This window comes from Chiloscyllium plagiosum, unplaced genomic scaffold (genome assembly GCF_037043375.1).
Source record: "Chiloscyllium plagiosum isolate Xiang-an unplaced genomic scaffold, Cpla_swu_hap1 HiC_scaffold_8, whole genome shotgun sequence".
Taxonomy (NCBI): domain Eukaryota; kingdom Metazoa; phylum Chordata; class Chondrichthyes; order Orectolobiformes; family Hemiscylliidae; genus Chiloscyllium; species Chiloscyllium plagiosum.
Window position 1 is genome coordinate 79,235,702 of NW_028270146.1, and position 15,100 is coordinate 79,250,801.

General features: G+C 37.5%; 1 protein-coding gene across 3 annotated transcripts in view; it reads left to right on the forward strand.

Annotated features, from left to right (window-relative positions):
- The window catches only part of dph6 (diphthamine biosynthesis 6), a 332,005-nt gene that overhangs the window by 211,271 nt on the left and 105,634 nt on the right, over window positions 1-15,100 (forward strand). For all 3 annotated transcript variants that reach the window (XR_015757950.1, XR_006312826.2, XM_043698016.2), the window contains exon 13: window positions 4,633-4,878. Coding sequence is in view for 1 of the 3 variants with exons in the window: in XM_043698016.2 (XP_043553951.2) it covers window positions 4,633-4,878 (246 nt within the window). In the remaining 2 variants the exon portion in view is untranslated. The remainder of the gene's footprint in view (window positions 1-4,632; window positions 4,879-15,100) is intronic.

Sequence of the window (15,100 nt, forward strand, 5' to 3'; positions counted from 1 at the left end):
AGTTTGAGGAGGACTTCATGATACATAGTAAGGAAGAACAGGGATTTAACAGCAAATTGTTTTATTGAAAACTATTTCTGCATAACAAAAATCTAAGTACTACAGATAATGAAAATCTCAAAAAATAATTTAAACAATATTCTAGGTATAAACCACTACTCACAGGATGCTTCCATCAAGCCAAAAAGTCATCTGTCCACCACACAAATGATTAATGTTGTTTATAGGTTTCAATACCAGTGTAATGCCACGATTACAGGCTGTATGTTCCAATGGCTGGTACACCATATCAAACAACTGTTCCTTTGACTGTCTGCAACAGGCTGCAAAACTCAGAACGTGGTGCCTAACATTGTATGTAATTCTTCTTTGGACAACTAAATAATCCTGACTTTGCTAAGAATTACTGTGGAAATCAATTTAACTTTTCAGCCAGGCTTATGGTGTGATTCATTTGCACCTTTCTGAAGCTACATTTATTCACACTCAGCATCCTGTTCTTTGTAGACTAAATATGTTCAAACATTGCACTTTTTACATTGAAGAAAGTGCTTTGGATACTGCATCACCATTGCAATGCCAAAACCAAGAGTGTCAGCTTGGCTGGTTCGAACTTAATTAGCTAACTAAAGCAATTAACAGTCTCTACAGCATCTCCATGCCAACCACAGTCCAACTAATCAGTACTCTTTTTTTCATGCTGTGTAATTCATTGTTTTCTTTCTAAGTTGGATTTCTTGTACTTGAGTCCTGATTCATTACTCTCTGGGTGAAGAAATTTCTCCTCATCTCAGCCTTAAATCCCCATATCCAGGGGACCCTGCTGTTGGAAACATCTTTCCTATATCTGTCCTGTCTAGTCCAGTTGAAGTTTAGAGGTTTCTGAAAGATATCCCACACTCTTCTGAACTTCAATGAATATAATCTTAACAGATTCAACCTTTTCTGCCAGTCCCAGGAATCAATCTGATAAACCTTCGCTGCATTCCCTCTATAGCAAGAACATTGTTTCCCAGATAAGGAGGTCAAATCTGTGTACCATACTCCAGGTGCATCCCACCAAGACTCTATACAATTGCAGCGAGACATCCCTAGTCCTGTACTTAAATTTTCTCACTACAAAAGCCAAAATACCATTTATCTTCTTTACTGCTTGCTGTACCTGCATGCCTATCTTCAATGACTCGAGTACAAGAACACCAGTTCTTTTACATACCCCTCTCTCAGCCTGTATCTATTCACATAATAATCTGCCTTCCGGATCTTGCTACCAAAGTGGATCACGTTTATCTATCTATTACCACATCTGCTTTGTATTTGGCTATTCAGTGAGCGTGTCCACATTACTTTGAAGCATCTCTACATTCTTGTCACAGCTCACCTTCCCACCCAGTTTTGTATCATCTGCAAACTTGGAGATATATTTAGTTCTCTCATCTAAATCATGAATATATTTTGTGAATAGCTGGAGTCCTACCTCTGATTCCTGTGTTACTTTATTTGTCACTGCCTGCCATTTGGAAAAAGACCTAATTATTCCTACTATTTGCCAACCAGTTTTTGATCCATCTCATTACAGTACATCAATTCCATGTGATTTAATTTTATATGCTAATCTCGTACATAGGACTTTGTCAAAAGCCTTCTGAAAGTTTAAATAAACCACTTCCACTGTTTCCCCTTCATCAATTCACTGGTTACATCCTCAAAGATTTCCAGTAGTTTTGTCAAGTATGATTTCCCTTTCATAAGTCCATGCTGACTCTGTATGATCCTGTCACTGTTTCCAAGTGCTCTGCTATTCAATCTTTTATAATGAACTCTTGTGTTTATCCACCACTGTCATTAGGCTGACTGGTCTATAATTCCCTTTTTATTTTCTTGATCTCCCTTTTCAAATCAAAGGATTACATTAGCTACCTTTCAATCTCTAAGAACTGTTTCAGAATCTAGAGAACCTTAAGATGACTATTGAATGAATCCACTAATTCTAGGGCTGCTTTGTTAAACGCTCTGGGATGTAGATTATCAGGTCCTGGGTATTTATTGGCTCTTGATCCCATAATTTCCCCAACTCCATTTTCCAATTAGAGTGGATTACCTTCAATTCCTCCTCTCATTAAACACTCTGCTCCCCAACATCTTTGGTCTGCTATTTGTGAATATGGAACTAAGGAATATAGTTAGTTCATCAGCCATTTCTTTGTTCCCCACTACAAATTCCCCTGTTTCTGCAAGGGACTGAGATTTGTCTTCACTAATCTTTTTCTCTTTCTATACCTATTGAAACCTTTACTGTCAGATTTTAAGTTCTCTGCACACTTACTGTTATACTTTAGTTTCCCTTTCTTAGTAATCCCTTTGTCTTCCTTTGTTGAATTCTAAACTGCTCCACTCCTCAGATCTGTTGTTCTTTCTGGCCAATTTGTATGTCTGTTCCTTGGATCTGATACCATGCCTGACTTCCCTTGTAAGCCATGGTTTAGCCAAATTTCCTATTTTACTTCTGCGCCAGATGGAGTGAGCAATTGAATGTTTGCCATTAACTTTCCACCATCGTCCTTTTAAGTAGCATTTCCCAATCTATCATAGCCAACTTGCACCTCATAGCATTGCATTTTCCTCTATTTAAATACCCTAGTCTCAGAATCAATAACATCAGTTTCAATCTTGATAAAAAATTCTATCATATTAGAATGACCGACTTATGCTCCTATTTATATGTTTTTACACAGCATCCTTAAGTGTATTTATGCATTGTGATAAAGACAAGACTACACCATATGTAAATATGAATTAAGGTAAAAATAATAATTTCTTGTTAAATACTCCCCAGACACAGAAAAAAGTGGTTGATCTTTCTGAATGAGCACTTGTCCTAAAAAAAAGTGAGCTGGAACAGAGAAAAATAAAATTGTGTTTGTAAAACAAATGTGCTACATCACATTTGTGTGACTTAGCTTCTGATTCAGTACATACCTGTTACATCATAATAGGTTGAAATAAGCAGTACTGTTTTAATCAAATTTTTTTTTCAATGAAAGCATTTCAACCTTGCATCTTTTATTATCTGTTTAATGCAGTTATATATCATTTTTTTAATATATGGGCACTTGCGTTTGAACTATCCCTTCTCCCAGCTTGATAGGGTAAAATTCTTAGTTCTGTGTAATTCTTTAACGATCTTTTTTGAAAATTGTGCAAATTTATCTGACTCCCAAAGAGAATGTGGAAGCATAACAGCCTGAGTTCTTACCTTATAACAACAGTGAAAATGCCAGTTATAGTTAAAAAATGACACCAATGTCTGGCGTCCATACTAGTTAAATGTGAAAATCCAGAAATTGTAGTTAGTGATTCCTGTTTTCTTCACTTAATGTCCTCACAGTTGGAAATCATCTCACAATTGTTGAGTTGATTAGAATCTGTTACTATTCTCACTGTAAAAATCCCTGAAAAGGTTTCACCGTATTGAATACATTCTTATGGGTTTTTAGTGGAGTACAGCGTTCCATTTTCTGCTGAATAACTTCTGTGGCCCTGAAAGTGTAATTTTTAAATGTTGAACGTGAAGTGTCTCTTTCATGATGAAAGAGAATTCTATAACTTTTAAAGCAATCATTATTTTTTGTCAAAAATGTTTAGTATTTCCCCTTCTACCATCATCCCTTATATACGTCCCACTGTTATGCTACCTCTTGTAAAATTATTTAAAGTAAGTGATCAAAGCTGCTTGACACTTTCTGGGTTGCTGTTTGCAGAGAGCTTGGCTGAGTTAATGTGTTTGATGGTGACACTGTTTTCGGAAAGCAGAAATATTTTAAACCTGACAATGTGAAATTAATTTCAGAAGATGTCAAATACATGCTACGGACCTTGTTAGAACTTGGGTCAGCTTTGTTCACAATCAGCAACAAGTGTCGTCACTTTATGACTGACCACAAAAGTCAACATAACATAGACCTCAATTTTGATACTTGCTTAAAATCCATAAGGTTGGTAGACGCTCTTTGAGATTTAGGCTCATTCATTGGGCAAGAGGAACAGACAGTTTTGTTTGCAGCCAGTCATGCTATATGTAATCTCATACCTTGCTCTTGATGCTAATTAGCAGTATCATTTTAAATTTCTTATCTCAAATTCACTCATATTTCGTTGTCATAAACAAAATTTCGCACAAACTAGTCGATATAGTTAAGCCAAGAAAATTGCTCATGTTTAGATATAAGATACATGTCTCACTTAATTGGATTTGCATTTGAGTACAAATATACAAAGCACTTATATCCCAAAGTATGTGGGAAAGTTTTCCTTACTCACTTAATTTGAACTAATCCCCCCCCCCCCACCCCGTGTATTCTTCAATAGAAAATTTGATTGGAGTTGAATTAATAAAACTACATGTTGATATACAGTACTATTGCTTAACTGATTGTGTTTTTTTTAGCAGTTGTCATCTGGACTGTTGAACATATATCTAAAAAGCATACATTATCTAATCCTTTAGGATCTGCACTACAGTTAATATGCACATAGTTTTAATATAATTTGTTGGCTCTATTTAGGATTTTGAAATAGCTCATTCCTTATAGAGATGAACACATTGTTAATGTCTTTTATTTATCCTCTTAGGTTGGAAATGAGATATTTTGTGCTGGTCAGATTGGATTGATTCCATGCACCATGCAGCTTAGCAAAGGAGGTGTCAAATCCGAGGCTGTACTTTCGCTGAGCCATGTCCAAAAAGTTCTAGCAGCTATGCAAAGTGGAACACATCTAAATCATGTCTTGCTGGCAAACTGTTATGTCTCAGACAAGAAATACATCTCCATTATTGAAAAGACCTGGCTAAAAAACATAAAGGAACACACACAAGAGGTAAGTAATAGTATCCAGTGAGTTATTGCATTTGCTTCATCGTCCATTTAAGATTTTGAAAATGCTTAAGATGAATTACATTTTGTAATAATTAAGCCAAGTCTAACTTAAGTTAGAAAAACACATTTACCTATTTAACTATATTATTAATGATGTATCCATTTATAGTCCCTCAATTATTTTTGCTAAATATAACTTAGTTGTACTATGTTTGTCAAAATGTACCCAACATGAACTCAGGCCTGTATCTCAAAGATTGAGCTACTTTGCTGTAAATGTTCAAATGTAGCATATATTTACATGTAACACACAATGATTGTCCTTTAAGAAAAATACTTCAGAGACAGATGAGCCAGGGACCTGACAAATGGTTACAATGCTTTAGACAATGAACATTTTTGTGTCCTAAAAATGTGGTATATGTTGCAATTTGAGAATTTTGATCCAGATTTGCCTCATAAAGCAGCAGTTGCCAAAGGGGAGCATGATAAGTGTGTTTTAATACTTTTGATTGTTGAAAAAAACATTTGGTATTGTTTGTAGTCATATTGGAAAGCATGAAATATTAGTCACAGCTAGTTTTTAAAGTGCTCACCTTTCCTGGTCTTCATAATCTTTTTCCTGTGACTTTCTTCCTCTTACTTTACCCTTCTTCAACCAAAGGTATTTCATGGTTAGCATAGATGTTGGTTCCAACTAACCGGTTTGATTTCTTTCCTTTCCCCAATATAACACACAGTGCATCTCACAATATTGGCATATATTGTGTATGATTTTTTCCTCTCTCGTGCTAACTGGGTTTTAAAAGAACGTTCAAGGTTAGGAAGCTAGTTTAAATCTTGAGCACTAAAGTCTAATATTCTACAATAAATGGGATGCCTCAGGGTAATTTTTAAAGGCATTCAACATGTAGGCTACAAATCTAAATCGCTGCTCATCTGCTAATTTGGAAGCTAACTTTAAGATTGATCTATGCTAGCAGATCACTGAAAATAATCAGCACCACCATGCACTGAGTCTGTCTTGCCATTCAGTATGATCATAGCTGATTGAATACTGTAATGCCTTTTTCCTACCCCAGCTAATGAAAAATCAGTCAATCTCTAATCATATTCAAAGACTGAACTTAGACAGCCCTTTGAGGTAAAGAATTCCAAAGGGTCACAAGTTTCTGTGGAATTAATTTCCCTTCATCTCAGACCTAAGTGGTGTGCTGTTTATTTTTAAATTGTGGCCCTTGATTCTCAGTTCCCAAGCAGGAGAAACATCTTACCTGCATCTACCCTGTCTACTTGTTTAAGTATTTTGTGAATTTCAGTGAGGTCACCTGTCATTCTTCAAAATTCTAGAGAATACAGGCCTGGTGTATCAGTCTATCCCACAGGACACTCCTGCCATTCCAGGAACCAGTCTGGTGAACCTTCATTGTACCCTTTTTATTGAAATTATATCTTTCCTGAGATAAAGAGATCAAGACTATACACAATACTCCAGATATGGTTGAATCAAGCTTCTATACAATCAAAGCAAGACTTCTACGCCTGTCCTCAAATCTTCTTGCAATAAAGACTAATATTCCATTAGCCTTCCTAATAGCTTGCGATGCCTGCAAATTAACCCTTAGTGACTTACCAACAAGGACACCTTGGTCCCTTAATTTTTGCAAACCTGTTCAAGGAGAAAATTCCTCAGCCCATTTTAACTTCAAATTTTGTTAGCAGTTGAACAGGCTGGTCTAGTTTGAAAGGGAGGACCCTACTTGTATTGCTGATTCTTCCACGATCATATGAAGAAGACTATAACTGTTTTGTAACCCAAAAATTCAAGACGGCATGTGGAGCAGTATTCTAGGTAAAATTTTACATGTGCGTTTTATACCACACAGGCAAGCTGAGAGTGAATTGAACCCTACTTTGCTGCAGTTTGAGGAGTCAATTGATATATGTTCCAAATCAGGAACTTTCCTTCTGAAGTTGAAATGAGCGTAAAAGCATAAAGTCAATCGAGTGATAATTGACCTTTCAGCTATTTAGGATGGACTTGCACTTTAAAGACTCAATCATTATTTCCCAATTAACAATACTTTTCAAAATCAATGAATCTCAAACAAAAGTAATCAATCCTAATCCTTGTGAAACACACAGCTCAGTGACTGAGCCTACCGTCATCACTCACTGAAACTTGCCTGGAAACCAAAATGGGGGATGAAATACACTGGCAAAGCAGCATGCATGCAGTGGAATCTCTTTTCATAATCTCGTATATATTTCAAAAATAAAATGCATTTTGTTTTGCAATTATGAAAATAACTTGCCCTATCCAAACTCTCTAAATTTTAAGTGAAATGCCTTATTTTAGTTAGAATCTAAAATTAATAGTTTATTCACCTATATTATTGTAGCATTTCACAGACCTTGAGTTTCTTTGGACAGACAATTCTTCTACAAAGTAAAACTTGCTGTGAACCGTGCCTGTTTCTGATATAGTGCAGCCCTCTTGTGTTGCTTAAAAGCATCTATTCTATTTTGTAATTTAGCTTGTTAGCTTTTGACCATTTGGTTAAACAAAACAAAAAAACCTCTGTTAAGAAATGGCTGTGTGTTTATGCAAAACTTAAGTCACCTTTGAGGCTATTTGGATCTGCAAAAAATGTTTAAATTATTTGATAATGATTCACCCTTTTAAGAACTTATTGATCATGACAGCATGTTGAGACTGAAGACTGATCTCTGTTCCAATGTCCAGGTCCCAGTGCTACACCCAGGCAACAAGATCCATATATGATTATGTCAGAACATGATGAAGCAGACGTTGTAAATTATGACCAATATGCCACCATGATTGAGCTTTTCCAGGCAAAAATTCAGTCATGCTATTTTAAACAGCATTGGAGACATCATTAAAATTATGCAGAGAAAGCAATTACTTTTCAAAAATTAAACATGCATGATTTACTTGTGCCTGTTGCCTCCGATACAAAAAGTAAACAAAAGTGCTGTTTCCTCATTTACATGGTTACAGCATGTAGCCAGCTTTACATGGGCTGTTGAGTGGCTGGTTGCTTAACCAAGGAACTCAAAATGTTGAGAGGTGTACATGAATTCAAGCTCTTTTGTGAACTTAAAGCTAGTTTGGACCTCTGAAAGGAAAAATGTAATTGGCTGCAGTGGATGTTAGAAATGGCTAGAAGGAGCCTGGCCTCCATGAAAAATGGCTAGGTGATTATGTGGGTGACAAGGCTTTCCAATGAAATACTAACACGCTGGTTTGCAAGATGGCCGTGGAGAGAGACAGGTCCTGTAGAGAGGATGAAAGGCTCTCCAGACTGACACTGTGAAGGCAGTAGGCGCAGAAAGTCATCTTTGCTCACAGTTTGGCCCAGACAAAATGCCACAAGATTCTGTATGAAAATCTGAGATGTATGCGTGACCCAGATTGCCTTCTATGTACATGTATGATAGTGACAGGAAACCTGGTCAGATAACTCAGTTGGCTAGATAACTAGGTTGTAATGCAGTATGACACCAATGGCGCTGGTTCAGTCCAGGTTCTGGCTATCGGAACTCATGGAAGCCTGGCTCCTCACTTTACAATGATTGCAGAGTGGTTTAATCAAATTACATAATCAATTTTCTCATTTTCTTTTTCTCTCTTTCTCATGAATGAAGAGGGATGCCAGTCCTCCTTTTTTAGATTATGGCTAAATTATTTGCAAATTAATACCTTGCAACCTGAACTAGATATTTATATGTTTTGCACACATACATTTCAATCTCTATGGACAGACCGAACAGGTAGTCAATCAGACCAAAGCTGATATTATTTGATAAACCCGCTCATTGTACATTTTTAATGAACTTCAAATAGTAGTTCTCATCAAGGTGGTCTGACTTAGTATTATGAGTGCAATTTGTCAGTGTATAATTAAACAAGATAAAGCTTATTCATTATTTCCATGTTTTTACATGACATAAGTTGACTGAAAGGAAGTCGCTGCTTCCTGCCCTCATTTCATTTCTAACCTCCTAAGTCTTACCCTCCTCTGGGCTTGATGGCCTTACACTTTACTGTTTCAAAAGCCTGATCTACTGCTTGTGTCTCTGTCTCTGTATTTCATCTTCTTTTCACAGCTAGGAAAGGATTAAAAGCTTTGCAATTCAGTGCTTTTGTATCTTTTCCCTTGACTACTAAGACAGGTTAACAAATTGCATATTGCTTACAGTCTATTGGGAAAGCAGCCTAGAAGCTGGCTTACTAGCTTCTTAACTGCCTGCCATTTTGGAGCTATTATTTTAAACCTGTGTGAATATCCTGATCTACAATAAGTCCTTGCTTTAAGTTGACCTGCTTTAAATCATTGCTTTTAACATTGAGTGGTTTTTATGGCTGGAAGTCTAGAGTTATGTCTTCAGTTTTGATTTGACATTGTTTTTGGTTGTTGTCATTTGTCAATGCTCTGCATATTTCACGTCATTATTTTTGCAATGTCATTTTGCATCATTTCATGTCACCATTTCACACTGGTTTGACATCGGGTCCCGTGAACTGACTGACATTACTATGATCGAGTATGAGAAGAGGTATTCGATTGTACCAAAAAAACTCTCAGGTTTTGATCTAAAGCTCTGAAGCAATTTTTTCCGAGATAAATATCCAAGTAAACAAATATCTTGTTGAAATAAGAATTAGAAGTATGGATTGCTCAGTTCTATCTAACAAAGACCCAGGAAGATGGTTTTAATTTTGGAGTTCCAGTTGTGCCTGCTGTGGAACCTTCGGCTCTGCCTCTGAGGCAGAGAGGCCATTTTGAAGTCTTTGAGAGAGAGAGAGATACAACATTTGTTATTGTGTAGTACATGGATAAAATTGATTACATATCTCAGGGCTTCAATGGGTGAAAGTACAGGTGCAGTCTTTAACGTGTAAACGCCTGACTGCAATTTTGTGATTAATTTTGGAGTCTATTGTGTTCAGCACATTAGCACGTAAGCCAGAGAAGCCATTTTGAAGCCAGTGGGAGAGCATCAAGGTGCAAATCAGTTAAAGCAACCTCATCTGAAACACTCTGAAGAGGTTAGATGTTGTCACACAGGCATAGGAGATAGTTCGTTCAAAAAGACACCAAATACAGAAACCTCAGCGAGTATGAGCAGAGGTGAAGACAAGCCGACGGAGAGAGTGCAGGATTTCTTGTACAACTCATTTAAGTAGCTGTCCAAAGAACACCTACCTCACCTATGGCAGAGTCTGCAGATCTTAGCAGCATTTCAGAACCTGTCGACCTATCGAAGCAAATCATTCTTGAACTCCAGGAAGAAATACAGACTAATCAAAATTAAATGTATGTGTTTCTTTTCTATTTAATGAATTATTTTAGAATTTTGCAATCTTCTGAAAATTCATCTTTCCTAAGTTACTGGAAGTACACTGGAGTGTTATAGAGATTTTTGTCATGAATTCTTGGAATTACCAAAAAACGTTGCTGCATCCTTACAATGGGATGGGAGTGACGGCAGCAGAGTGGTGGCCTGTCCACACAAAGATTGCACCGGGCATGAGGGCAGCAGTGACAATGCCACCGAGGCTGCAGAGAAAGCAAATTTCATGCCATGCCCTCCGCTAAATTGGAGTTGAATTTTGTCATGCTCCTTGGCAGGAGATTCTCTGGCCTTTCAGTCAGGGTATCCAACTTCTCAGTGTGCATTCCCATTTAACATCCTTTCATATGCTACCCTTTGAGGTACCATCTGAAACCCACGTAACATAACTCATGTGTGACCTCAGGCTCTGGTGAGCTGACAAATAATCCATTCTCTCTCTGGTCTGGCTGGAAATATCGGGATCACTCATGATCTGATGCACATACCTCTGTACTGGCTTCTGAGGCACATGTTAAGTCAGCATTCAAGTCTGTGGCTGTGAATATCAGATCAATTGATATCCCTTCATTAGGACTATGTTGTTGCTTTCTTTCTTTCATTCTCTTGAGGCAGCTGCGGCTGGGATGATAACAGTCCGAAGGTGCTTAGAAGCAGGGACTGAGAAGGAAAGATTGGTGCAAGGGAGCAGTTGGTATGGAGAGGAAAGATGAAGTTCTGTGATCACTCCACTTTCTACCGGATGCTACCTTTGCAGATGAGTCTAGAAGGACTGAAAATGGGCATGACTGCCATTTACTTTCATAGTAGAAAGCCTCTGCTGTCAAATGTACCATCAATGCATTTTACCTCTGGCCCCTTGATATAGCACACCATCTCCTCCAGAGCCTCAGGCAATAAAGTTTTGACATCTCCAGACTTTGTGAAGAAGGGTCCCTGGACTCGAAATGATAACTCTGCTTTCTGCCCACAGGTGCTGCCAGACCTGTTGAGTTTTTCCAGCAATTTCTGTTTTAGTTTGCATTGAACTACACAGATGCTACTTGAGCAGCTAAACATTTTCTGTATTTATTACCTGTTTTTTCCTTCGTACCTCTTAATCAGAAGTTTTAAAAACATTTTTGATTCATTAAGGAGCAAAGTTGTTAAATTATTACATGTATCTTTTTAGTTCTGGGATTTATGTGATAGTTTATACCCTCTCTTGCAGTGGAATATGCATGTTCAAATTAATTAAGGTTGTACTTTTTAGGCAAGCATGAGTTTGCATTGTTCTGGTAATTAGGCAGAAAAGAGCAAGCAATAGTCATTCTTTTGAATTCATATTCTTTGCAGAGGGTTTTGTTATGTTGCACTGCAGAAATAAATAGGCAAATGATTGAAGGACACAGGCAGAAACTTGCAAACAGATCTCTGAGTAGCCAACCCCTAGTGGCCCAAAGTTACAGGCCCTCCAGTTTTTGCTCCCTTTTCACAAGGCACAATAACTCCCTCGGCAGCAAGTTGACAGTGACTCATAGATGTACCCAAAGCAACTTGTCATCATGCGGTTAACAATGCAGTCACAATGATATTTCACTTCAAAGTAATGTACCTATAATTTCAAAAAAAAATTATGTTTCTGTTTCCTTTTCTGTGTTTAAACAAGAAGGACCAGCAATTTATATTATTGTGTTTGTAGTAGGAAGCTTAAGGCAGTGGCTGAAATGTGAATCTTGGTACTTTTTGTCCTCAGGTTGTAGTTGTCTTTTGCTGTTATAACTCAACTTTCAATTACATTCAGAATTCTTGACTCTTGAAGATCATATTAGAAGATTGGAATATCTAAATGTGCAAATGATCCAAGTTTCACAGTTTTGACCTGATATAATTTCACTACCACTTATTAGTATTCATCAGTATTCACACATTTGCTTCAAGATTCTTGTCAAATCTATTGCTATTGTCAGTTATCTTACTTTTCAGTAAAGTGTCACAAATACATAGAGGAAAATTGTTGAACCCCTATATATTATTGATATTATAAATTTAGCCATTGGAGACTCTGGCAGACTTCCCATGGGACACCTGATCCATTTTTTTTGTGTTGTGTAAATTATCTTGAGGGGTTCCAGTAAATTGATCCTTCCTCCACTTGCAAACAATCCCAAGATTCTAATGAAGTCTCACTAGAGAAAGGTGACAGCAACTGAGAACTACCATGGAGAGAAATATACTTTAGGCGTGAACCAAATGAGCATTAAATCGGATACTACTCCCGACTGCAAAAGGGAAATGGTTTAATAAACAGTAACAATCTTAGCTGGAAATGCAGCAATTTGAGATTTGTCAGTATGTGATGTTTAAAATCTGCCAATTAGCCACTGATGTGAGGTGTCTGGCATGAAATTTGCTTGATTTAGTTTATGTTTTTTTTACTTTCGTGCCCTTACTGATGCAGCTTCTCTGGTCATTGTCATTTCTAAAGGTCTTTTTATAATCCATGTGAAGTATGACAATGAATTCAAAAGACGAAGAGTACTTGGCTTTTATCTGGTGTGCAGTATATTTGATTTCCCTGGGGTCCAGATTAAACCAAAGTTTTGTATTCTTTTGAAGCAATTGTAATGAAGATATTTAGTAGAGGTCAAATGCAATACTCTCACATATAGTATTTTTCCTTGAGTCATGGGTACTCATTTTTTAAGAAAAAAAGAATTAATAAAATAAAATAAACTGATCGTGTCATGTGGCATTATTTCTAATAGTTTTTATGGGCTTAAAATTTGATAAATCCCCAGACCCTGATGAGATGTATCCCAGGCTGCCAAGGGAGACAAGGGAGGAGACTGCAGAGGAACTGACCTTAATTTTCAAATCCTCTATAGCCACAGGAGAAGTGCTAGAGGACTGGAAGACAGCAATTTGCTACCATTATTCAAGAAGGCTGGTAGGGATAAATTGAGAAGTTATAAGCTATTGAGTCATCAATGGTTGGGAAACTTTTGTGGAAAAGAAATCTGAGGAACAGAATTAATCTTCACTTGGAGAGACAAGGATTAATCAGGGATAGGCAGCATCCAAGGAGCAGGAGAATCGAACTTGCGGGCATAAAACCTTCTTCAGGAATTTCCTAAAGAAGGGCTTATGCCTGAAACATCGATTCTCCTGCTCCTTGGATGCTGCATGACCTGCTGCACTTTTCCATCAACACATTTTTTCAGCTCTGATCTCCAGCATCTGCAGTCCTCACTTTCTCCTCTTTAATCAAGGATAGTCAGCATGGATTTGTCACAAGGAAACCCTGTCGAACAAACTGGATTGTACTTTGCAGTCAGGTGTGTAGATGGGGGTAGTGTAGTTGATGTAGTCTACATGGACTTCGGTAGGCTTTTGACAAGGTGTTGCATTAGAGACTGGTCAAGAAGGTAAGAGTCCATGGGATCAAAAGCAGTGTGGCAAATGGGCTCTAAAATTGGCTTAGTGATAGGAGGCAAGGGGGGTGCCGGTTAAAGGTTGTTTTTGTGACTGGAAGCCTGTGTGCAGTGACAATTCACAGGGTTTAGTGCTAGGTTCCCTGCTGTCATTCCTGATTAAGGGCTTATGCCTGAAAAGTCAATTCTCCTGCTCCTTGGAAGCTGTCTGACCTGCTATGCTTTTCCATCGCCACACTCTCGATTCTGACCTCCTGCATTTGCTGTCCTTACTTACTCCTCCCTGTTGTTAGTCGTGTATAAGATGAACAGCAAGAGCTTCTTTAAATACTTGGAAAAAGAGAGAGGCCAATGTGAACACGGGTCCTTTAGAGAATGAGGCTAGATAAATGATAATGATGAACCAGGAAATGGCAGAAGAGGTGACAACATACTTTGCATGTTATTATGGTAGAGGATACTAATAATGTTCCAAAAAGACTAGCTAATCAAGGGAAGAAAAGGATAGAGGAAATAAACGCAATAAATATCATTAGAGAAAATGGAAAAGGGAAACTAATGTTGCTAAAGACCAGTAAGTCCACTGGGCATGATGGGATCTATTCTAGGACATTAAAAGAAGTAACTGCATAGATAATTGATGCACTGGTAGTAATCTTCCAGTAATCCTTAGATTCTGGAAAAGTGAAGGAGGCAGAAGAACAGTTAACTTTATACTGGATAGTTTAACATCTGTCACTGTGAAAATGCCTGTTATAAATAATGTAATAGGAGAACATTTGGGAAGATTTAACATAAGCAGACTCAGCATAGCCTTATGAAGGGGAAACCATATCTGTCAAATTTATTAGAATCTCTTGCAGAGATAAAAGCCCGACAGATAAAAGGGAAGCACTGGATGTAATGTACTTAGATTTTCAACAGGCATTTGTTAAGGTACCAAGCATTAAGCTACTTACCAAGACAAAAGCCCAGGATGGATGGTATATAAACTTGGATAGAGGATTGGGTAACTAACAGAAGACGGAATTGGGTTGAGGAGGGTAATTTCAGGATGACAAACTGTGACTAGTGGATTGCCATATGTATTAGTGCTAGGTCCACAGTTATTTAATGTATGTATTTATGTATATACTTAGATGGGTGAAGTGAATGTGCTTCATCACCAAGTTTAAGGATGACACAAAAGTAGGTGCGGAGGCAAGTAGTGAGGATGACACAAGAGTTCTGCACAATGATATAGGCATGTTAAGTGAGTTTGCAAAAACCTGTCAAATGGAATATAATGTGAGATTTTGCAGTATGGCAAATTAGAAAGGATGAATATTATTTAAATGGAGAAAAATTGCATGAGTGATTTAGAAGTCCTCATGTACAAATCACAAGATTGCCTCTATAGCCTCTGTGGTAAAGAATTCCAAAGATTGATTG